Source organism: Calliopsis andreniformis, chromosome 5 (genome assembly GCF_051401765.1).
Source record: "Calliopsis andreniformis isolate RMS-2024a chromosome 5, iyCalAndr_principal, whole genome shotgun sequence".
Lineage (NCBI taxonomy): Eukaryota > Metazoa > Arthropoda > Insecta > Hymenoptera > Andrenidae > Calliopsis > Calliopsis andreniformis.
The window spans coordinates 19,214,598-19,240,987 of NC_135066.1; the positions used below are offsets into that span (position 1 = coordinate 19,214,598).

Consider the following 26,390-nt stretch of genomic DNA (forward strand, 5'->3'; position numbering starts at 1 on the left):
GTACAGCTTTTTATAATGAAACTTCCTGTTATTTTATTGAAACGGACTAACTTAATTAAAAAATTATTTACTTAATACCGACACAAAATACAGTTACTTCTAATTTAATGTTTAGGCGTTATTTTTAAACTAAAAGTAATAAAGTACTTGAAATGGTTCATTATATCAAACTATTATTTTCTATTTTTATTCCAAGTACAATTTGCCTAAGCCTGGAACATTTTCTATTAACCTAGAAATATTACTAGAAAGCGAACATTGGATTTCTACCTCCGACCTGAGTTTTATTAGAAAATTCAAGGCGGCCGGTTATCCGACTGTCACTATCTACTTGACTGCGTTTAAGTAACACCGGAGTGGGGAGCTGCGAGCAGCACTTGTCACGAGAAATGGAAAGGAATGAGACGGGGTAGGAAAGATACTGGAGGTGGCGTCCAGACCAAACAGTTCAGGGATAGAAGGTAATATAAAGCTGTACGTCGACATTACCTGGTTTAACTTACCAGAGATACAGAACAGCTGCGTTGCCAACACGGCTAAGAACGTTTGCCAGAGCCACACCACTTTCTACCATCATGTAAGTACCTTTAAATGATTAATCTCCTGCCTGATGTCTCAGTCGAACGGTCAAGTTCTCTAAAAGCTTTTAATCTGCACATTTTTTATTTCAATTACTAGTATCGTATGTTTATTACCTATAATTATCAGTATTGCTGTGTAGACTTACAGTTGAGGATCTACACTACTACACTAACGTACTACTATTGGTTTTATAGCTATGATACTTAAAAGATATTTAATTCTTAAATTCTTGTTTGCATTTTAGAATTGTTTAAATAATCTAAATTTTACACCTACGTTTGCAAGATCATTCTTGAATATTAATGTTATTAATATATGCTCATTAAGTGTCTAATAATAAGAATTTTTCTTTCTATATTTAGCCTTTAAAATTATTTGAAGTGCTAAAACTGTATTCTTTTAGTTGTTATTAATGAATACTGAATTTGAAACATATAAATTTTAATATCAATACATTTTTTAAATAAACACGTTCGTTACCATGTCACGCCGCGAAGAGAAATTTCCTGCAAATTTTTATTTACAAATATATAATTAAAATCTAATAAATGCGAATATAAATTTAGTCTTCCAATACATTACACATGTGTGACGTTGGGCTCTCAATAAAAACTGGTGACATGTACCTACCTATGTGTCGCAGATAACGAACGTGTTAAGAAATAATTTTATTTCCTTTTATTTAATCATACCTAAATTCTCAGCTTCTTAAAGTCAACAACTAATGTTACTCATTTATTTTTGTATTTCACTAAACAGTTCAGAAATTAAAATAATTTTTCTTCAAGTATGCAATTCACAACTTATCATTTAAACATTTTTCAAGATTTAGTCTATATGAATATTAGTAATATAAAAAAAAATATTTAAGATTATTTATCGAGGCTTATTTACATCTAGTATCTTTATGAAATGTATACATTTACGTGACATCTAAATTATTGAAGTGCTATTACTAAAAATTAAAAGCATTCAGCAGATCATAAACTTTAAGCAAAATGCATTAATGTGACATTGGGTCATTTAGATAAAAATATTCAAACTGGTACATGAGCAACTCGTATGATGATATCATGAATATGCATTTATTAATTACATACGCGAAAAACTAAATAGAAAAATCCATATTTCTTCACGGACATAATTATGCACGTTTCTGTTATCTTACACACACATTGCACCTCAGTTATGTGAATAATTACAAAGCGACTATACTTTTTTCTTTTCAGTCGTTTCATTGAAAAGCTAACAATAAGGAAAATGTTCTGAATACATCAAAACGATAATGCGTCAGTAAAGATACTTTATCTCGTTAAATTATATTCTACGATAAGGGAATCACGTTGCATATCGTCTTATAATGCTGGCAGATGTTGCATAAGATGAATGGTATTACAATTATACACGATCATAAGTTTATGTAAAACGTTGTACCGTCGCTGAGTGTTCAGTTATTTTACTCAAGTTTCGTCTGAAATCATAGGTTTCTCCGAATAAGATTTCAGTGCCTTGCTCTTAATTGAAGTGACTGAAAATAAAATAATACTAACGCTATTCAACTATAAGATGAAGATTACAAGATATTTTCAATCCTATAAAGTGTTCTTGCATAAATTGTAGAACTCATAAGGAAACAACCATTTGTCAATATTTGTCTTTTTCCCAGGAAAGCAAAAAGAATACTTAAATATCTTTCATTTTTGTTCAGTAAATTTCAATTTTTTTAACGAAATATGTATTATATTATGTATTTGCTACGAGTATTATTTGCATTTAAGTATCTACATATATCGGAAAAGAACTTTATTGATTATGATGATGTTATGGACCTTACAACTAACAAGAAACGTTATTTCATTGACGATGGAATCACAAAGCTTTTTCATATTAAGCGAAAGAGCATTCTTCCAAAAATAAACTTTAAAAATGTTATTGAGCATTAGTTTAAGAACTATGTAAAAAGCAGTTAAAGACACCTATATGAGAATTTTCATGACTTCAACTCTGTTAAAATATTGTAAATTGTATACAACAAACTACTTTTTATCGAAAAATATTTTATACAGTTTTTATTTAACAAAGTTGAAGAGTGACAGCTAACAGGATAATCTTTTATAGTTAAAAAAGTCACATCAACATAAGCATTTATAAATTCTTCATAAACATAAGCTCCAACTGAACAAAAATCTCAATCGGTTGTACTGTATGTGATATTAGTTGCTGTAAGGCTTGAGTATTAAATTGTATATCTGATTTGTATAACATAATTAAAAATCATCCAACTCGGTAAAGGCACACCCTTTTCAATTAATTCATCAACAAGGGTTTATTATATTTTCCTTCGTAACTAATTAGAATTAGAACATACTTCTGTAGACAAGAGGTTATGTTTTTGAAAGAAAAAATGTATTAAGTATATTAACACATTGCTATCGAAAATATTTTTATAATGAATGGAAACTTTAAAACTATTAATTCAAAACCATTTTAATAATTATACTTTCGAGAATTCTGATCTGAGATTTGCTGTTTTTCATAAAAATAGAAGTAGCTCTGAAACTAGCTATAAATAGCATTTTTAAATTATATTTCTATGACATTGATGGCATATTTTCTGAATTGATATAGAAAAATCTATGCATTCCTAACATCCAAAGGTCCAACTGAATAATGTTCTTACTGCGGTATTTTCAGGCTAAATCATTTTTAAATTAGGAGATTTACATAATAAATGACCCTCATTTGTACTAAATACTGCTTGTCAAATAAAAAGAATAAACACTGAAGTGCGTAACAGTGTCAATATTATTAATATCAATAGCCTAATCACTGAACTAGGCTTCTTGTTGTAGAATTTTATTTTAATAATAATTGTTTTGTAGAATCAATTTTCATTTTGTGACAAATGGGGACACAGAGCTTTTTTTAATCGTAGGGAAAAGTGGGGTAATTGCGAACATCTAAGCAAAAATTGAAATAAAACGAAAACTGAGTCAGAAATAAGTTTATTTATGATTTATAATTGTAGTTAAACTATTCATTTATAAGCTATAATACTCAATATCGATAAAAGTTAAAAATAAAATACACTGTTAACAAAATAACAAAACCTTTAGCTCAATAATTACCCGATTGCTGTGGGGTAATTACGAACACTATGTGAGATAATCACAAACACTATATGAGATAATCACGAACAAGTTGATAATCACATCTAATTATCACAGTACTCGCATAGAAACCTTCTAGAAGTGTTTTCACCATAACTGCAATCTTTATGTGACCACAACTTACAATTACAACACATGATCCAGTCTTCAATTGGTGGATCTTCGTACTTTTCATTCCTCTATTTTGTACTTCGTTTCTGTTTTTCTTGTATAATGCTGCAGTATCAGAAAGCAATTAAACAAATTTTTAAAATACGCAAAAGAGTATAATATATTAATGTACATTTTGGAGTAATAGCGAACATTCGCAACTGCCCCATCCAATCCATTCGTGATTACCCCACGATTTAATATCAATAAAACATAATTTATTTTAGAAGTTCGAGACGTGAAACAGAAAATTCGTTAATACTGAAATCTAATTTGAATCGTGTTTATTACAATCCCATTACAGAAACTACATAAAAGTTAACCTGTGACCTGTGTGTACTGCTTTTCTCTACCATTTGTTATCTGCTACTGGACGTGTTCAGGTTCATACCCGTCGATTTTCGGTTAGAACTGATCTGCTTTCTTTTTCTAACAAACCGAACTAACTACGTCCGCGATTGCCCCACATTCGTATTTACCCTACTCATCCCTAGAAGTTGTATTATGTTGTGAATTTCGTTTCTGGCCACTAGGAAGCATTGTTCTAAAAGAAATCATAGAATTTAACAAGGGTTGTTTTTGTTTTGAATCTTTAAATTAAGTACTTTGATTTATAGCCACTCAGAATCTGTTTATCAATTCAAATTACAAGTATATTTTCATTTCTTGATTCTATTCAGGGTGTATAAAAGAATGTGAGACATTTTTGCAGGGTGCATAATATATTTATGCCCGCATACTCTTTAATAACACGTTATTTTGTATTGCATAAAACGCTGGCACATTATCTGTTTGTACAATATGTTATCCCCTTTATGGTTCTACTGGAAGCTATAACTATGTTATACATCTGTTTTTGCCTGACGTGTATTAAGCTTCTGCATTTAAGTATTATCTAACTTTTTTTATTTTAGTAAAAAAAGAAACATATCTCTATGAATTTGAACAAAATTGGACATAAACATAAAAAATGTTAGAAAAGGGTTCAAGACTTTAAGAGCTTATAGTACTTACCGAGAAGAGTGAAGAACGTCTAATTAACATAGGTGTAAAATCAATATTTCGACAAAAAATTGAGTTTCATTATCTACGTATATTCGACACCGTAAATAAGTTTCTCCACGATGCATGGAATGTAAATAGAGGAATTGGTTCAGAAGTACCTTCCAGGTTATCAAAACAAGATTATTAAACTATCACCAACAAATATTAGTACATAGCTTCAAACGAAGTACAAATCTTCAATTTTCATTTAGTATTGAGCCCATTTGTGAGCATAGTAGTGAGCCTAGTAAATATGAGCTTTGCCAGTCCGTGAAAGTGAAAGAATTGTTGATTTTATTTGGTTCAAGTGAATGCAAATCAAAGGTTAACAGTACGTTACGCTAGTACATTGCTTATTCCCCTTCCCTCGATGAGAAGCACCTTTTTGTCTACAAAGCGATTTTTTACTGAATTTAGCAATGCGATGTAAGATTTTGATCATTGCTAATTCTTTTATTTAAATGAGAAACATTGATTACTCGATTTTACTTTACTCTTTTTCCGAGAACAATGTGGCATCACTGTGGTATAATTTATATTTTACACTGTAATTTTTTTTTAAATTTCTTTAAAAATTTAGTGGAGGTTCTTCACATTTACGTTACGTAACAAAAAATTTAAGTATAGGTCCATATCTATTGTCCTTGATTTTTCAAGCATAGGATTATCAGAGTACATACATAGTTATCCTTTCAGAAGGATGTTTTATAATTGATTCCTAATAATTGTAAATGTTTACTAGTTTTTGTAATTTATTGCCCTGGAGAACATTTTACACAGAAATTGGTTATTCCATAGTGGTTATTCCACTTTCAAACTAAATTTTAAAATATGATTCTTACAACGTTGAGTATCTTATTTCAGAGAATTGAAGAGGTACACCACTTTTTTGGTTTAAAAAAAAAATCGAAACTGTATTTCTCACATATTTGTTAAATATCATATGTGTATCCACAATATTATGGTGCAAAGATTTTTTAAATAAATGATTTTTACTGTGATAGTTTTAGCATCAATTTAGAAGTCCAATGACTGATTCATTCAAATATAATTGAAACATTAATCAACTATAAAAACAACTGTGGTGTGCGTTTCTTCATTTAACTTACTTCTATTTATCAACTTCTAAATTTATGTTCTGTCCAATTTTCTTAATTTTCGTGATTCTAAATCTGTAATTTTAACAATCTTTTGCGAACAGATTCGTGAGTCAGTGTATAGTGACTGTTTAAAGAACCAATAGTAGATCATGTTGGTGCTTTAAAAAGCGAACGAAGAATGATATGATAAAAAAAGGTTAGGTATGACCTGTAACGACACAACTTTCTCTCTAAAGTAGAAAGTTCAGTTCGAGTGGCGTGGCTGATTGCTCGACAGAATAGCTTTTTGTTTTTTTCTTTTGTCGGATACAAGGTATGTGATTAATGGAGCGAAACGGGCCTTCATACATTTTTAATTGCTTCTGTGAGTCATTAGAATACAGTAGAGTATGATACATAAATAATAGCTTAGTCTTATGTCTTCCATTGCTGATGTTTATCGTCACTATTTTATTGTTACGATGATATTGACGATAATACCAAACTATTTCTGTTTTGAAATACAATCGCTCCATTTTATTGCAGAAGATAATTTTGAAAATAATAACTTTGTTATTTAAAATAATTAAATACTCAAATATTTTATACTGTAACTGGAGTTTCCACAATGAATTAAATACAATCGAAAATAAAATACCACCCAAAACAATTGAATTTGCGTTCCTCAAAATTTTGTTTAATCTTTTCGCATCTAACGCCCGCTACATCCGACAGTAACACATTGAAAACCGATCCCATTTCTGCAAAAGGGTTAAAATCCTTTCGAGATCATTAATGACGTCTGTGGAAAATGGAATACTTCAAAACGAAAATTTTTAAGGCGAAAACGGAGTCACGAAGAAGCAGCGAGAAATAAAAAGCAAATTTGCGCAAAGTGGCCTGGAGCAGTGAAAGTCACAAATCGGGTTTAAATTTGCCGAGAATGGTTACGCTGCCAACTTAACACAGTTGGGACGACAAAAAGAGAAATAAATGGGCAAGATGAAATTATAAAAATGCTGCCAACGCCTACCTAATTCTCTTGCGCAAGAACAGGTTGCCGGTTTATTTTTCTGCTGCAACAGTGTTACTGCTTCTCGATGACAACTTTCAGTGGAACGCTTAAAACATCTATTTTTCTTCTTGCTGTCGTAAATTATGTTACAAATCTATCAAATAATTGGGGAAAGCAAAAATATTCAACTGATCTTATTCAAAATAACCACTCTTTATTTTGATATAAATACATGTGTTTCCCAATTTTAAGCTCTCAAATGCTTAAAGCGTACTAAAGATAGCTGACTAGTTACGATGTTTGCAAGTTGTCATGATAGTAAAATGTGGTCATCTTGAGTAAATCCCTCGAATATTTTTCATGTAACATATGTTAATAATAAACTCTGATTAGTTAGAAATTATAACATTTCTTATTCTTTTACTGTCACTCGGTACATGTACAGCAAAAATTTATAGACAGCAACAATAATAAATGGAACTTTTGTATCTTACTCTTTCATTTATGAACATTTGTTGATAGTTGAACATACAACGACTCTCAGATTCGTTTACTCACATGCATTGAGTATGTAAATAATATTATATGAAAAAATTACTGTGCTGTCATTTATTCCTCTGTTCGTACCATCTTAAAATTATGCATTTAACTTTTAAGGGAAACTGTAGGAATACCGCTTACTTAAGGAAAGTTGTTTGAAAATATTGTCGGATTTATTAAAAGTATTTTTTTAAAGAGATAGCTTAATGTACGCTTTTCGTCATGATAAAACATGAAATGCATGTAAACATATAAATAGAAAAGTAACCATATAAAAGTAGTATGTAGTTAGAAAAACGAAAAGTGAGCTTTGACCGATGTTTCCCCAATTATAGGTAATGCGAACAGGCACTCTCCAATGATTTTTACATGGAGAAAACAAAATTATATGTACTTATGTTTATTGTTTTGGTAGCATAATATTTACTTAGTGCATAATCAAACAGAGATACAAAAACAAATTTATAAATATACTATAAAACAGAAATGAAAAGGTCAGTTACAATCTCTCATTTTCCTCTATCAGATCTTTGAATCCACTTCTTCGACATCTAGATATAAGAAAGAACTTTTAGGTAATCTAAAACACTTTTTTCGATTAATTGTGTTGATCGAGAAATCTCAATTACTTGACTGACATTCACCCATTTCTTTTAACTGGTACTACCTGACAAGCGCATTATACAAATAATCTCAAATATAGCATAATTATTTTACTAAAATGGCAAAACTTTTGCTGAATTCAAAAGATAGAACTACCCTTTCGATATATTGTAAAACTAAAAGCAAAATGAAGAAAATAAAGTAAGACTTGCAGCATCAAAGCTTCATTCAGTTGTCTTTCTTAAAAGTTACAGCAAAACAATTGCAAATTACTGTAAACTAATTTATGGGATAACAAATATAACTACATATAGTACCTCTATAAATAATATACCTCCTACATAATATAATATATTCCAAAGTTTTTATCAATAGTGCATGTGACAATAATATTTAAGGAAGTTTTCGATTTTGATAATATTTAATGCTTCGTTATATTAATAGTCAATACCTGCCACATAATATGGTTGGTAAACGTTTTGTATACATAGGCGTCCGTGGTAGCATATGCGTGAATACCTAGTTGCTAGCAAAAAGAAAGCAGTCTATATAATGGATGAACTATTATATAGTTCAGAGAAAATCTAGAATGTTAAACTATTAGGTTGAATGAAATATACAATTATTAGTTAACTCGAATGACAACATAAAAACAATCGACCCGAGCTGTAATGTCTATCGAGATAAAACAATTTTTAAATGTTTGGGGACCACATGTTCAAATTTTGAAACATATGAAAAATTGTTTTATTGTTTTCAAACCTTGAAACAAGTTGAATCGACTCCATTGTTACGTTAAAATCTAGCCCAAACTAATTTCAGTCTCCTTTTTCACCTAATCAAGATCTAACTCTCCTATGTTCCAATTATCTTCAGAATTATTGTTTGATGTCGATGCCATTATACGAAAGCTTTATTGGAATTCAACATAGGGGCAGGACTTAACCAGTATGCACTACTTAAATGTGGTGACAAATAACACTGTGCTTATCGTGAAATACACGTAACTGCTTTGAGTAACGTGAAAATGTTAATTAAAATCGAAGAAATTTACGCTTGGACGAAGAAAAGCCTTCGCATAGAAATATTAGTAAAAGAAAACAGTTCTCAATGCAGTGTTAATAATGTTTTTCTTTTTCGCCACCAGACGTGGTGGCGTTTATGTCGAATCCCAACATTATTGCTACGCAAAAGAATTGTACAAACTGATGGATTACTGGAGCAACAGCTCAATGTTTTCTAGTAACAAAAGAACATCCAGCTACAATATGTTGTAGAATATTAGATGCGTAGCTACCACTAGGTGGTATCTACGGGAATTTAAGTTAAGACTGAACAAAGTGATTAACAGCAATAGTTTAGCGAATATGAAAATATTGCTCAAATTAACAAACTGAAATTTGGCCATTGGACCGATTTTTCGCGGAACATTGTATTAGTAACCTCTATATAGACAAAATACCATATATAGTACCGACATTTTTTTTATTAATATTTCGGAAATTATTTAAGTCTCGAAGTTAAAATTTTTATATTTGGGACCCACTCCTCCTCCCCTCTTACCCCTCCTTTCATGTCGATCGGCCGCGAATAACAGCCTTGAAGTCTCTTGTAGAATTTACGAAATTACTCTAACAGGCCCGAGTTTAATAAAATCAGTAAGAGTCGACTTTGCAAATTTAAGAAAAGCTGCGCTTGCTGTAGTCAAGTTACCTTTATTAGTTTTACAAAGATCTATATTCGATCCTACAGAAGTCTATATTGCTTAAATCTACTTGAGAGACTTTTGTAAGATTTGTATGGCCATTTTTTCCGTGTACAAGATTGTTATCATTTTGTGAAAAAAGTAGGGAATAATGGCGAGTGCTTCAATGTGAATCTTTTACACTTACACTTACATATGTATTACAATTGTACATAAGTATAATTTGATTTCAGGGTGGTGTGGTCGGTGCTGTTACTATCAGTTATTTTGGCAGAGGCAGCGGTACCAGATCCACCGACTTCCGGCATTACCACCGTAGGCTCTCTGAAATTGGCAACAGCAGCTGATTGTTCTGGTGTTGTTGCTTTTTCCGCAACTCAGGCTTCTGTTGATGTAAATCAACTTTTTTAGAGTAACTCTAGCATTTCACTTTAACATGTACACTCCTGGTCAAAGTGTTCAATCAATTTCCAAATGAATGGAAGTAAAGATTATCTCATTAATATCTACACTACCATTATCACATACATTTGTATGGCGTAACGATTCTAATTTATATCTCGTTGCGTTACTTGTATACTACTGATGTAACAATAATTATTTATTTTATAAAGATCGGAACAAATAAAGTCTACTTTTTAACGTTTGGACGCGGAATCAATCGCGAATCCGTTCATACCCAGCTACCATCGACTTTTACAACTTCTTCAAGAGTATGGTATGCTGTAAATTCTGTTCTCATTTTACCATGGTAGCAAACATAATATATACACAATTTAAGAAAAAATAAACAGTTGTAATACTTTAGTCTAATAGTGGTAAGGTGAAAAAACAGCTATTACTATTAAAAGTACTACCTCCAAAAGTTAGAAATTTACTTTTGACCAGTAGTGTGCGCCTAGAAATTACATAGTACATATAAAGAATTATACATGTCCCATAAGAAGTCTCCGGTAAAGCATTGCCCTTAATCAATATGTATGTATAAGACCGCTAATAAGAGTGAAACCATTGGGTCCGGAGTTTCACATTTACCGAAGCAGGTAGTACATTTTTTCTGCTTTGATGTTTCCGAACGAAGAAAACGACAACGAATGAAAGAGAAAGGCCTGATAGTCGAACGTAGAAAAGAATAGCAAATGAAAGAGAAAGAGGAACTGAGAATCGAAGCAGACGGCAAATATTATAGAGCTAGATTTTAAAGGTAGAATTAACTCTCTTATTTTTTATTATTCTTTTATCCAACTTTCACCATCATATTTATGAGATTTTTCTGAATAAAATGACACCAAACATGGCATAACTTGGTTTACATTTACACATTTAATAAGTGGTAATAATTCGTTAGTTCCCATTTCTTAAATATGCGAATATGTTTTATTTGGTGTTACTTTCACCGAATCAGAAAAATCTTATAAGTATAATGGTGAGTGTTTTATAAAATTATAGTAGAAAATAAATAAATTAAGTCATTGAATTAATACTAGGCTCACCGATATGCTTGCGCATCTGATCATTTCACGTTATGCTACCCGGCTCGTATCCTCGTAATCGTATCCCATTAACCACTTGATTGGTTCCAGTGTGTATAAAATTTTCACATTTATCGCAAGGCAAATCTTATAACGGCACTACTGTACTTTCAATGAAAGGCGAATGGAGCCAACATCAGAGTATAGATACAAATGTCTGTCTCTTTTCCTCACATATACTTTCCATATATCTCCATCCTTCCATTTTGGCTTCAGCACGCAGTTCCGATACCCCAAATAATCTTATACATATATGCCCCCTTAATGCTTTCCATGGGAGTTCACATGAGACACGTATAATACATACAGGATGGGTTTAGACTTACTTTACGATTTTGAAAAATCGTAAAAATGTTAAACTGCGTCTGTACTCTATATTTGGTCTTGAATTACCAGATTGGTAAGTTACTAATAATTTATACTGTTAAGTCTAAACGCACACCTACCGACAGTCGGTGACCAACGGTTTTGTCAGTTTAAAGACCAATTACAGACTGAACAATTCTTCCTTTCGTTATTTAAGAGATAAGACAACCGACATATCGAATTTGTAATCGGTTATTAGACCGATAAAATTATTAGTCACCGATTATTGGTAGGTGTGCACTTGGGTTAAACTGTACATTTTGAGAGAACAAAGCACATCTTAATGCACAGGTGACTGATTTGCGGACATAATGTTACATACCTAATTAGAAAAAAACTATTTGAATTGGTACATAATATTATAATTAAAGGAGGATGGTATAAAATTGTCAAAATTTGAGTCGCTTCCGCATCTAAAATATTGATATAGTATATTCTATAGTTCTATAGACTTTAAGATATTAAAAAAACAATTATTTACGCGGCCAATGATGGAAAGGTCATAATGTGGCACATAAGCCGAGACATTGGTAATATTTAACTTAAAATGAGCATAACTTTTAACGAATATATGATATACAAAAATTCAAACGCTATTTTATAACTAATAGACGATATTTATATTTTATATGAAAAACAAGTATTGCAAATATTAATTAGTGACCACAATAACCACTCATTTTAAATCGAATAATTAGTAACCACAGTAACCACTCATTTTAAATCGAAGATTACCAATGCCTCGGCTTATGTGCCCTCTAGGTCATTTACTTTTTTTATAACCTTTCCATTACTGGCCGAGTGAATAATTTCTTTTTTTTTATATCTTAGAGCCTATAGAACTATATTGTATCAATATTTTAGGTCAAATTTTGACCATTTTATACCATCTTCCTTTATATTTATATTTAGTTTTAGATGGCTTACTTCTCTACATTAACAATAACCTGTATCACTAAATATTTATTGCACTTATCTTGCGCTTTATTATTTCAAAACCTATTACATCAAAATCCTTTTCTAAGTATCAGAATTCAGGAAATATATCTACATAGATTCTAATTAGAGTATTTTAAGTCACACTTTTCAAACATTAGAAAAGTAAATATATATTAAAGGTACGAAAACAAAAATCTTATATCTCTAAAACCTCTAATATGATATATGTATGTATACTTACGTAATTTTTGGAACATATCAAAAATGTACTATTTCAGTGTTTGAAAGTAAAATTATGTACTGGATACTGTTGCTTTTAGAAGTAAAAAATAAATTGGGGTTGATACCTTCTGGCTTTGATAAAGTATCTAATACGTCAGTGACTTAACATCAACATGTTTTGATTGAATAGTATGGCCCCAATTTTGCATCTTCCTTTATATAACTATCCTCAACTATGTGCACCCAATTTTAGGACACGAAGACTTTGATTGGAATCTATTAATATTAAATATTTATAAACTTAATATGCTGCCAATTGGAATGTAGAAACGAAATATGAGACATACATATTTCCAACTTTCACATTTAAATAAAAGTAATAAAAAATATTACGTCAAGTTTACCATGCTCGGTATCAATAGTTAAGCATTAATATCGTAAAAAGAGAAATAGTATTATACGGTTCTGTAGTATGTGTTGAAATAGGTATCATAGCGGAAGTTATCTTAAGCTAAAACTAGACTTAAAATTGGGTGGTGCTGAATTTTTTTATAAATTAATATCAAGTTCAGTGTTATAGAACCCAATATTGTAAAAAGCACTTACATTAAGGATTTAATCTGTATTAGAATTAGAAAATATCAGCACCTGATATTTACGTTCTTTACAGAATAAAATATATATAGACTAAAAATCATTTGTATGCTATAATATCGTAAGATAAAAACTTAATACGTAGTTTTTATCATCAGAAACAGTGAAAAGTTTGATGTCGAAAGCATACGAAATGTAATTTTTTAAAAAAGTAAAATTAAAATGTGTTGTTTCTTTGTTCGATTTTGTCAGATGTATAAAAATATACTTCGTGTATCTTTTCATATATTACGTTTATACATACATATATTGACAAGTACAACTTACTTCAACATCAAATTAAATTTCAAATTAATAGTATAATTAATGTAACATTCTCTTATTTACTAGCATGCCAGGGTTGTCCTCGCTGAAACACTGGTTGACAAAGGCGTGGGTTACGTAGCCCAGACAGGAATTTTCGTCACCCACTGTGCAGGCCTGTACCAATTCAGTTTCGCTGGCTATGGCAGTACCGACCTTCGACTCACTCTCAAAAAGAAACAAAACAACTCTGATAGTTGGCGACCAGTAGTTAGTGCTGGTCCTGGTGGAGGTGCGAATTTGGTCTTATTGGATGTCGAAGCTGGCGATCAGCTCGCCCTTTTCGTCGATTCAGGAAAAGTTGCAGACAGTTGCACTTTCTCTGGATATCGAATCACTAAGAAATAGTCACATTGCAACATTTTGAGACTGTCGATTCTCACTTAGAAGACCATCGACCATGACTCTAAAAAATTCAAGTGACACAAAATTTGCAAAACAATAATGAACATTTATTTGTTCCACGATAATTTATGCATTTGTGCCAACTAACATATTTGTTTGCGGATTACTTACTTTGTCATCGAGATCTTGCAGTTTTCATAGTTACCTGAAATTCTCGTGGTGCTGAAGAAAACAAAACGAAAAAACTCTAAATTCCATTAAAATTTGCCAAAACTGCGAGTTCGTTACAATTTATCTATAGTTTATTACCAATATGAATTCTTTGAGTTGATCTACTAGAGTTACCTAAACTCATATTTTAATAATAATCAGAGCAATTGTAATCTTCTCCACGAACTTAACGCCCTGTGATAGCTACTTTTTTATGCTCTCTTCCTCTATGTCTAGCAGTTTCACTGACTTCATTTATTATAGATATGCGATTGCATGAGAACAAGTCATTGAAATTGTGAGACATACTAAAATTCGTCGGAATTTGAGTTTGGTTATTATTTTTTACATTATTTGTATTATTGGTATTATTTCTACCATCTCTTTTATTCTGCTTCTTTCTTCTGTCATTTATTTTCTGTACATACCTACTTCCTCCACCATTCTACTATTTCTTCAATTTGTACACATTTTTCTTCTGTTAACGAGTATAAATTTTTCTTGAATATTTATTTTCAATTTTCTTGAAACTTACCTATCTACTGTTTCTACAATTCATATACTTTCTACTACTATTAATATTAACTTTTCTTAATTATTTAATTTTAGTTTTGGAAATTTCATTTAAAGACTATTTAAAGACTACTTTTCTTCTCTAAAAATTCTCGATCTCTTTCGAAATCACATTCTATATCTATGCATTTCTGTTTTTTTCCTTGCTGTTTTTACTCTCCCCCACTCTTTCTTATTGTATTTATCTTCTTTTCACGTTATATTCTATATTTTATATGTCTTTAATTTCTTCTAAGCTATTTCATTTTATAGTTATCTGCTGACTTTTCTCACCTACCTAACAGTATTAAAATTTCAAAATTTTTCCAAGTTTACTATAATGTATCTTTTAAACGTATTTAATCAATTAAAACTATTTCTTTGTTCTTCTATTGCGTCTTTTTCAAGAATCTCGCAAAAGTTTTTAAAATTGTTTACTTTCCCCTTTAATTCTATAATTACGCTTTTGTCGTTCCTTTTTCTACTTTGTTACTTTCTTTAATCTTCTTCTTCGTCTTCTTATATTCCGTCTTTTTCAAGTATCTCACAAAAGTTTTTAAAATGATTTACTTTTCCCTTCAACTCCATAATTACACTTTAGTCGTTACTTCTTTTTACTTTGTTACTTTCTTTAACCTTTTTTTTTTAGTCTTATTGCTTTTTTTATTGCATTTCAATATTTCAAATCGGTTTACTGTTTTTCTATCTTTATGCTAAAAGATTGACATGTACAAACATACCTGATGCTTAACCTGTTTTGATTGTTTATTTTACAAACAAGTCATTGTGTTTATTACATATCTATCTGTGTTCTTTTCTATTTATCTTTGAATGGTTATTAAAATTCTTTCTAACTTCTCCTTTTATTTCCCTATTGCTATCTTATGCTTTACTTTTCTATTTGTCGAATATTCGTATGTTTCTTCAGTTTTTTATTTCCAGTTCATTGCTTTTATCTATAATTTATGTGCCTTTTTCTTCTTTTATTTGTTACGCATTTTTTTGCCCTCTTTCAGTACGCTTCTTTTTTTTACTTTCTTTTCACCTTTCAGTTCTTTTTCTGTCGCATTTTTCTTTTCTTCTCTTTCTTTAGATTCATTGTTTTTCTTCTTTCATACTCTTAAACTAGAATGTTTTCTTTCTGTTACTATCTATAAATGAGTCTTGTGTTTTATCTTTTAATTCTTTCATTGTCTTTTACAACTTCCTTCAGAAACTTACATAGAGATTTGTATTTCTCTTTTGTTTATCTACATTCGTTTCACTTTTTTCATTTCTTTACTTCTATTTTATATTTTATTGAACTGAGCTTTTATTATTTTCTAGTAACTTTGTCTTTTCCGTTTTCTTCTTTTTTTTTCTATTACATTTGACTTGTAATTTTCTTTCCAATCTTTGTAATACGTTCATTTTATTTCTTCTTTCCTTGTCTTTTCTTTCCTTCTCTCATTTTTCACAACTCTGAAAATACTGCTCTCTAATTCTATTTACAAATTCTCCACGAATCTACAAAGATTCTGTATTTTTGTAATTTTTCTATATTTTCTTTCCTAAATACTGTTTCTTCTAAAGCTATAAATCTCAACACAATTTTATTAAGTATATATCGCCGAAACACGGTGTCTGTTCTAGTCTTTCTAACAATACAGTTATAAACTTGAATGCTCTAATAATGCTGTGCATTTTACTTTGTATAAGACGCTTTTTCTTTACTTTACAAATTATATGCCTGACTCTTTTTTGTAGACTTTTAATTTCTCCTATTTCGTCAGCTTCTGTTTTTAAGTCTTTCTTTCTGTCTAAACTTCTTCCTTCTGTCTTCTTTCAATAAGCTTTGCTCACTTCTTTGCAGTTCAAACTTTGTTTATAGACTTTTACTATTATTTCATCCTTCTTTTCCATTCCAAAACCTTTTGTTCTGGGCGTTACACTCGTGCCATTGTAAAGTTCATTCACACGTCGTAGTACAGTAGTCCATTATACGGAATATTAGACATTCAAGCATGAGATTCAAACCTCGGGCAACTGTTTGGTAGTTAGTTTCATTATTTTTTGCAGAGTGCTAATAATCAGATCAGTATTTAAATTCAAATCCATCTTCTACTGTGTTCTTATCGTTATTATATCTAAAATGAACGATATTGAATAAGAGAAATTGAATAATCGAAGTCCGGTTAGTCAGGACTCTACTATGACTCTCCACGTGCATGGCAACAAGAAAACACAGAGAAACAGAAGTTTTCCGTCACTTTTCACTGGAAAACTATGCGCTCTTCATGTTTTTCTTACTTTTTGTCTAGTCTTTTTACATATCGTTCACCTATATCAAGCTTGCCCAAGAATTTGTTCGTATGAACATAGGAATATATACTTTCGCTCATAAATAATAACTGAGACAAATTGCATTGCAAATAGCAAAAGAGTAGGGGAATCTATAAATATAACCACTTACACTATGCTCACTCTAAGCCTACATACTTTTTGCTGTGATCCTCAGATACTATAGACCTTACAAGCGTTCATTCTCTATAGACAAATATATCTTTTTAGATATTGTAGACACACTCATTTATGACTAAACTTAATTTCTTTATTGTTCTATGCATTTAACAAACCTAAAAGAATTCTGAGATGCTTAATAAAGTTTCTATTACATTATTCAATTGCTTAAGGTCATACATTTAAAAATTTATGCAATAAAAAAGACTTGAAAGGAAAGTCAATGACCCAAATTACCTACAAGATAATTCTCTTTCCTATTTTGCTAATACCTAAGCTGTTAGAAAGATAACCAACTAATTTCCTGCCATGTAAATTCTTATTGCTTAACTAATTCTGTAACTTACAGTTATGTATTTCGTTGAAACGAATCCGCTGTAGGATCACTTTTGGATAAGTAACTGACTTAGCATTGAAACATAAATTGTCATTTTACTTCATGTGAGTGCAACGAAAAAGTATCGCATATTTATTCCGTGGATATTAAACGTATCTCAGCTAAAGATGAAAAAGTTATCCCTCAGTATCTGAAGAATCAGTTTGGAATAAACACTAGACCCTCAGATTTCTGTCTTTTCTGTCATACAGTCTACTCTATCTTTTCTCTTTATCTATCTTCTCTCGCTATGCTACATTTGTAAACGTTAAAAATGAGTCTCCTGTCGATAGAACGCAACGTACCTTCTCTCTGTCTCTCTTGTTTACTAATTCGCTATCACAGCAGTTACGTTGTTGAGAAGCCTCTAATGGAGTCGTAAAAGAAGAAGAATGCAACCACAGGAAGAAAAGAATCGTTATATTTTGAAAAAAAAAAAAAGAAAACATGTGTATGACTGCAAACAGTGCTTTTACACTTCTGCCATTTATTCAAGATTAACAATTAATGTATACTTTGTATTATTTCTTTTATGAAAACAGAACAGAGAATTTAATAGAAGCATGAATAAATGTGTAATTTGTTTTTTTACAAAATCGTCCTGTCTGAGTTCCCATAATAAAAAGTTGATTTTTTCGAAATAGAATATTTTGTGCTGCGTCTATTAAATATTCAGCTCTACAATACTACCTAACTGACTTTTGTAATTTTCGAGCACAGGATGAACCTCCTCTTCTAGAAATTCAGTCACCTGTTCTGGTGCTCTGCCGACGAAGGTGGAAGGATCAAGAAGACTGTCCAGTCGACTGAGAATCGGTGAGAAGTAAGGATCGTTCTTGATCCTGTCGACCAAATCGTTATCTAATCCATGCTGCTTTACTTGCGCACCTGCTTCATGCGACAGCACTCTTATCTTCTCGTGACATACCTAGCACAGAAATATATTGTGAACTGAGAAAAAGCACTGCAGGATGTCAAAAAAGTAACATTAATTAATTCTATTAACTCTTACAATCAGTATGACAAAAAAGAAATTTGAATGAGAAAAGCTTGTGTGAGATAAGAGACCTTAGTCCCAGCATAGACAAATTACAATGTTGATTCAATACAGCATGATGATTCATTCATGTTTGCTTGGAATTACAGTTTAGACACAGATCAGTAAGTCACAGCATATGTCCATTTTGTTAGCCAGGAGCATTCATTATTTGGAAAGATTATAATGGACTAGATGACAATTGATTAAAAGATAAAAGATTTTATATTTTAACTGCTACCTTAATCCTCCGCTTTGGATATTAATTTATTCGAAGCAGCAAAACATACCCAAAGGATCTGACCAATTTGATCGATCGTAACTTTACATCAGAACTTGAAATCAGTTACTGATTTATTGCTAGAATGTGAGAAATTCGCTTCTGAAATCCATTTATGCAGTAGTTACAAGGAAACATTGAGCTTTATCGAGAAAAAATTGTATACTGTTTTACACTTCTTTTCATGATTACATATAGAAGTAATTTTCTATGTATACACATAGAAGTTATTTTGTTAATGTAGGTAAAATAACATATAAATAATTGATGGTACAAGTCAAACTTCAGTATGTCATTTTGATACAACTTTTCGAACAGCACAGAGTCATTCACCAAAATCTGCAATTCCAATTACTTGAAAACTGTTATTTATGAAAAAATGTTTCGAAAGGAAGTTGTAAAATATAAAGGAAAACTCAGAATGTTATAATTAACACTATGACGTCCGGCGACACCACAGTGGTGACCTTCGCAAAGTATTGCTCGGCGGCCGGCGCCAAGCGAAGAAATGTTTAAAAACAGTGCGGCCGCCAAAGTGTTAATTTTCTACTACTTTATTTTTCATGCAGATTTGGAAGTCAGGTTTTTATTCGTAATTTTTAAAGTTTGTCCCTGCAACTGAAAAGAACATTAAACGATAAGTAAAAGGCTATTAGGTCACTTTCAGAGCGATGTGTTTCAGAGTCATGCGTGGATGCACGCATACGTATGGCGTGAAATCGTGTCTTGCTCACAAGGGATGATCCCCAGTCCGGAAATTCAAATGTAATCGGAAAATCAAATGGGGAGAGAAATCGGCTTTCTCTAGAATCTGTCAAACCTAAATTTCGAAAAGTCACATCTTTACAACAATTGTATAGGTGAGTGGTAGACCGTGGATTGTTGTGTTAAGGAACTTTTGTTTCATGCTTATGTAAAATTGCCCTGTTTATGTTAGATGAGAAAAAACAGTGAACAGACGTGGGTCGCGACGAGAAGAATAGTTACAAATTTCTGAATATGTTTACGATAGGCTTGTGGATGGGATTGAAGCGCATGTCATTAAAGCGATTGAGGCACACTTTTACGTGCATACCTACTCGCAACACGCGCCGCTCAATATTGATACGATTTTTCATGTTTTTCGCGATAGGCATGTTAGTTACGTACAGATTTTACGTTCATGAAAGTTTATCATCATTCCTTGAAGAATTGTGTATCTCGGTAAGTTTTCTGTTAGATTTTGAACCCATATACCGTAACAGCTCTTTATCTAACGTTTAACACTCTTTTCAATTGTAGGATTAGGACACATTACAGTTAGAAAACTCAAAGTGAGTTTAAAGTATTAAAAACTTTAAAAATTTGAAATATTAAAGTATTAAAACTAAAATATTGCTCAGTGTTCTGGCGTTTCTAGACAGTGTGAATTTTAGGCGACCAGGTGTATTCGTATTTTAGTTCTGTTCCTTCTTCTTTCTTTAGTGTTTTTCTTTCACAGCCACGCTTGGGCCTGGTGGACGTTCTTAGCAAAGCTCGGGTGAAACACTTAAATTTCTTTTATGACTCTTTTTCGTTGTCTCTAACTTCTTTCGCGTGTTTGCTTTTTGTTTCTGTATATTCGGGTTTTCTCTCTCTTCTCTATCTTATTTCTTTCCCCTTCCTTATAGTTTCAAGGATATATATTATTCAAAGACGAAAGGGTCACTTTGGACAAATCTATCAAAGCGTTGTCTTGTTGTGTGCTACGCATAGTCCAGAGGGTAAATAAACACACAATTTTAATTGAGGAAAGTGTTGTGAACTGCATTACCCTATATTCTTTTCAAAGCATAATACCAAGAAATTAAGTATAGCACTGTGTACTTCCCTTCATATCGTGTAAATTTTATTTCGAACATTTCTTCATATAACAAACAATTTTCAAATAATTTGAGTGGCAGATCTTGGTGAATCATTCTGTATAAGAGAATAATTCTCACTAAATAGACCAGTTAGGGTTTTATGTGACATTCATGCAAAAAGTACCGTTCATATACAGTTTATTTGCCACATCAATAGATAATAGAACCATATAAGTAAATTTACCTGTCTGTCACCTCCAGCCTGCACCATAGCCATTATTATGTTTTCTGTAGTCATGAAAGGTAACTCTTGAGCCACGTGCCTGGCAATGACCTTAGGGTAGACTACGAGACCTTCTGTGATATTCTGAAGAGTCATTAATATCACATCTGCTGATAAAAATGCTTCTGATAGTGTGATCCTTCTGTTAGCTGAATCGTCTAATGTCCTTTCCATCCACTGAGTCGCGGCAGTTTGCAGACCATTATTGGTTAAAGTCATTAAATGTCTGGCAATGCTGCAACACCTCTCGGAACGCATTGGGTTCCGTTTGTACGGCATAGCGCTGGATCCTATTTGGGTAGACTCGAAAGGCTCTTCAATTTCCTTCATATTCGCCAGTAGTCTGATGTCACTGCAAATCTGAAAAATTAAATTTGTTCAAATGAAAGTCCAAAAAAAGGACATGACATATTAAAGAAAAATTCTAGTTACTTAAACACATTAAACGATATGAAATGTTACTCAGATCACAAAATCCTCACAAAAGTACAGAGAATCCATTGGGATACTCAAATACCTTAACAACATTAACAGGAATATAAGCTACTAGTTGAATCCGGTTCAAAGTTCCTTCTTGGGGGGGGGCATGCTCGCGTAGCAAAGGAATCGACTGCGATCTGAATCATCAGCGATTATTAAGGTAAGCTGAACAGATTACTTTGGTCTCAATTATCGGGCACAGAGTGCCGTAGTGCTGGGCGCGATTCGGGTTTCTTCCAGAGCTGTCTTGAACGTTAACGTCCTGGTAACTTCGGCAGGCGAGTTCACGCGTGCTGATTGTCACGGGCGCGTGCCTGATTCTACTGTCGAAAATCTGAACAATCTACCGTTGTCGTGCCATAACATGCGGCCGGTGTTCTGTAATAAACACCCGTGGAAGATACACACCATGTCGTCATTGCCTTGCCGTGAAGGCTACATTTTTCCACGCGGTTCCGACTCATGACTTTTCGTCTCTCGCGAGCTAGCCGAAGCTTCCGCCGTACCTGCATCGCAAGAATCGCGTACTTTCCGGATTTTCTTGTTACTCGGCACGAAAATGCCTGACACCCATCTGGACGACTGTCCCTTTTACCAAGCGACTTGCGGGGCAAGGTTTATCGGGCACCCCTGCTTCGAGCACACGGCAGCTCCACGCAGGGAAAACACCTGATAACATTGTGCAAAATGGGTTGGTGCTCCATCTTGTTGGAATACCATATTCCTCCGCACATTTAATGGAATATCTTCCAACAACAGCGGCAGATCGTTCTGCAAGAAATGCAGATACAGTAAAAGCTGGATAACTGCCTCAATCTATCTACGATGTAATTGCCTGATTGTCATCCCCACCACTGAGGGGAAACCTCTCTCAAGATTACGCGAAACTTAACAGCGAAGGAGGGACCGACCAAGATAACCATATCTGAGCTCGAGCATCGGTGACACAATGTTAATGGAAGAACAAAATTGTTATATTTGTGTGTGTGTGTTTTTTTTTAATGAAACCTTTATTAGTGCACTTTTGAGGTTTTTCTGCTTAGAATGAGACCAAACACTATATAATTTGGATAATATTTATTTATGTTATTAGTGAGTTATTAACACTCATTAAATACGTAAATATGACCTAAATGATTTGCCCATGTGACAAAACACGTTGAATTCAAATCAATTGACTGCATGGATAAAAGTTCTTACCTTTAAAAATGAGGAAATTGTACCAGACAGTTACAAAATGCAGTAGTTGAAAAGACTAGATGTGCCAAACGAAGGACACATTTCTTTACGTCGATGCTCAATGGTCGGATAAGGTATTGTAACTCAGTCTGAGCTCCTGTATCGAAGAAACAATACTAATCAAAGGTGAAACTTTCATAATTTTGGTTATTTTACAATAAAACTTTGACAAGCATATTTTTTAGGGTTTTCTAATTAAAATAAAACCAAACACAATATACTTTGGATTATACATTATTCAGTAGGTGAAAAGAAGAACCTGAAAAACATGATTGTAAAAGCTTTACTAAAAAATTATTAAAAGTAAAGAACTTTTATCGTAACATTAGTATCATGTTAATGATGTTTCTTTTATGTCACCTTCACTGTCTACCCTCTTTCTTTTTAACTCGCTATCCTTTTTCATGTTTAAAACATTTCAAAAGAAAGCTCGGGCCCTCGTCTCGAGTTCAATCGGGGAAAAGAATCTTTACCTCCGCTTGATAAGTGCCTGCTATTCAATCAAATCATCTCATAACTCCGAATTTATCCTATTTACGGATTCAATGAGTGAAATAGAAAATCTCAATAACCTTAAACCATATTCAGCACAAGATCCAATAATTGAATCCATAATAAATCTAAACTATGAAATTTCCGCTATGAATAAAGAAGTTGTTTATGTACGGATCCCATCACATGTTGGAAGAAGCGAAAACAACTATGTAGATGAAGCTGCTAAAGAAGCTACAAAATGTCTCTATTATAATCTGCCATGCTCCCACAACGACATAAAGAGATATCTACAAAAAAGGAACTGACGCAGTAGCTACTGACAAAACTCGAATCGAAGATACATGTCGCGTAGTTGGAGTGCTTCAGTGCAATACATGTGGTATGGAAACAGTCCTTCTTCATATAAGGTTCGATGCGTAGTAAATCGAGGTATTTTCATAATTCTCTCGATATTATGCACACTTGTCGTCAGATTTTCCTCCAAATAATTGAATACTCTTTCTTCGTTCTCAGCAGACCTATTACTTTTCATCCTCTTGTCATGTTGTCAGGACCAAAATAACCAGTCTTGCGTAAGGTCCATAGAATCCGCGTTGCAATTTTTCTGGTCACCGGTTATCTGTTCGGGTACATCTAATTGTACATTCGTACAGCAGCGCAAATGTTCGTGTTGCATCTCCCGTACAACACAAACAAATTGTAGCACTCTATGTTTGTCAATATTGTCAAATTAATTAAGGTCTTAGGAATAAATTAGCTAACGAAATAATACTGAACTACCGAACTAACGCTAATGACTAATATTAAATTAATTAACTGATAGTAATAAGTAACACTAAACTAACTAATAAGCACTAATAAGTAACACTATTATAAATTCACGAACTAATCTGAAGTCAATGAAGCTTCACGGTAAAAATTACGGATATATAGCGCTCTGTTAAGATCTATTCGTTTTCACTGCAGAAACAGTTCTGACTATCCCGTGGCAAGAGATAACGGTTGCAATTTTATAGGATCCTCAAAGGAGCGTTATTAGCATTTGGAAAACGTAAAAATTTCACAACAATTGGTTGAAGAAGGGATGAACAGACGAAGAAACGTTGCAAGCTAAGACCGCAACTTATGGTACAACTAAGAGTAGAAACGTACCATACAAGGGTTTTGGCTAGTACATTTGCACAAAGCATTCTTACAGAAGCGAAACTTTTGTCAAAACCTTTGATGTTCGTATCCCCAAAATCCGTACAGATCGTGCACATCATAGGAATAGCGTTGCCAGTTCTCTAAACAAATATGTTTCCGTTACTTTCTATGGGGCAGTAGGTAACAGAGAAAAGACAAATATCGAAAAAATAGTGGAAAACGCGGAATATTTCAAGCATAATATCACTAGTGGTGTGCGGGTTCCCGAGTTTCGAATCCGGTTGGCAAAAATCGGGTGGGATTTAGCATCAGAACTGATCGGGATCTCAAAAGTATTTAACACATCGGGACTGATCGGGATCCCGAAAGTATCTAATGCATTGGGATTGATCAGGATCCCCAAACTATCTAACATATCGGGACTGACATCGTAACGACTTTTTTAAAAACAATTATTTCACAAATATATGAAGATTTGAAACTACAGATCAAAAACAAAATTTGTACAAAACCGTTTTCTTATATCCTCTTTTTTATTCTTATGTAGTATTAAATTTTGTATGCCTTATAAATTTTATATTCTTTTTACAATTAAAAGGTATCATTTTAGCATTTCTCGTCGGTGGTTGGAAGTCGCGATCAGTACAAAGTTACACGTCTTTAACGCTGCATTACATATCAAAAGATTTAACATTTTTATATTACATGTTGAGTTTAGAAAAATGATCTGGGATACATACCCACAAGAATATAGGGGTGCCGCATGGAACTTAAACATGGAAAAATCAATTTTTCTAACAACTGATAATAACGCAAAACTTCTAAAAGTCCCAAATACATGTAAAACAGGACAACTACACCGTGATTTGCACATTGTTTACAGGCGATTGTTAAAAATGGAATGAAGAACATTGAATTGTATGAACTGATATGTAAAAAATGTTAAAATATAAGTAGGTTCCATTAAAAAATCAATGGAAATACAAAAATCGATGAATCAGATGATACAGTATAATAATTACAGAAATGTACCATACATTCACAATGCATTCAAGGTAATTTCAAATGTTTGTTTAATTTTAGTTCTCAGAAAGGTCAATAAAACTGTTTTGCGGTTACATGAAATATATTTTATTTGGAGGAACGTTTTAAACGCATCGTAAAAGATGATATAGTAATTGAATATCGATATTCGTCCTCATTGTGGGTGGTTAGACACTTTCAACAGTCTTTGATATAGATTGCAAACTGTGGAAATTTTAGGTAATGAATCCTTCTATGCCAAATCGTATTTACGTAGCTACATTCATGATTACATATCATAGCTCCTGTAGTTACTTTCACGTCTCTACACCATAGCTCCACAATCTGAAGCTAATCCATCAATTTATTGTAGCTACATTCAGGTCTGTGTACACCATAGCTACGCATGCGCAGTGAAAATTGGGATTTCAGAAACGGTGGCTAGAGTTTTACCTCTGTAAGAATCCTCTGTGACGAAAACATACTATCAGCACAAATAAAGTTTCTGTGTATCTAATAATTCAGAGTCTCTTGCTTTATAACCTAGACGGCTATCGGTTCTTTCTATAACTGATTCTGCAATTTTTTCATTCTAACTCATACAAGCCTGGGCGACCATCGGTCCCGCGTTCGAGCTGTGCTATAAGCAGTTGCAAAACCCAACAATAAAAAATAAATGAATTAATCTTATCTTGACAA

At 32.4% G+C, this 26,390-nt stretch overlaps 2 protein-coding genes and 1 long non-coding RNA gene across 3 annotated transcripts in view; 2 read left to right on the forward strand and 1 right to left on the reverse strand.

The window, feature by feature from the left end:
* Nucleotides 1-428: 428 nt before the first annotated feature.
* Nucleotides 429-14,528, forward strand: C1q-vp (C1q-like venom protein). The gene is made up of 3 exons (XM_076379483.1): nt 429-577; nt 10,122-10,281; nt 13,932-14,528. Coding segments are annotated over exons 1-3 (483 nt in total). The 5' UTR covers nt 429-575; the 3' UTR covers nt 14,253-14,528.
* Nucleotides 14,529-18,165: 3,637 nt separating this feature from the next.
* The window catches only part of Adsl (adenylosuccinate lyase), a 114,540-nt gene continuing 106,315 nt past the window's right edge, over nt 18,166-26,390 (reverse strand). Inside the window, exons 5-6 of the mRNA XM_076379482.1 lie at nt 21,270-21,668; nt 18,166-18,814 (exon numbers count right to left, since the gene is read on the reverse strand). Of these exons, the coding sequence (XP_076235597.1) occupies nt 18,551-18,814; nt 21,270-21,668 (663 nt within the window). The 3' untranslated portion in view covers nt 18,166-18,550. The remainder of the gene's footprint in view (nt 18,815-21,269; nt 21,669-26,390) is intronic.
* On the forward strand, nt 19,892-20,964 carry LOC143179323 (uncharacterized). Its single transcript, XR_013001948.1, has 3 exons — nt 19,892-20,062; nt 20,140-20,405; nt 20,484-20,964. It is a non-coding gene; the product is annotated as an uncharacterized LOC143179323 (long non-coding RNA).

Coding starts and splice junctions, on each gene's coding strand:
- C1q-vp (XM_076379483.1), top strand. Junction 10,282..13,931: donor CAACTCAGGCTTCTGTTGAT/GTAAATCAACTT, acceptor CTTATTTACTAG/CATGCCAGGGTTGTCCTCGC.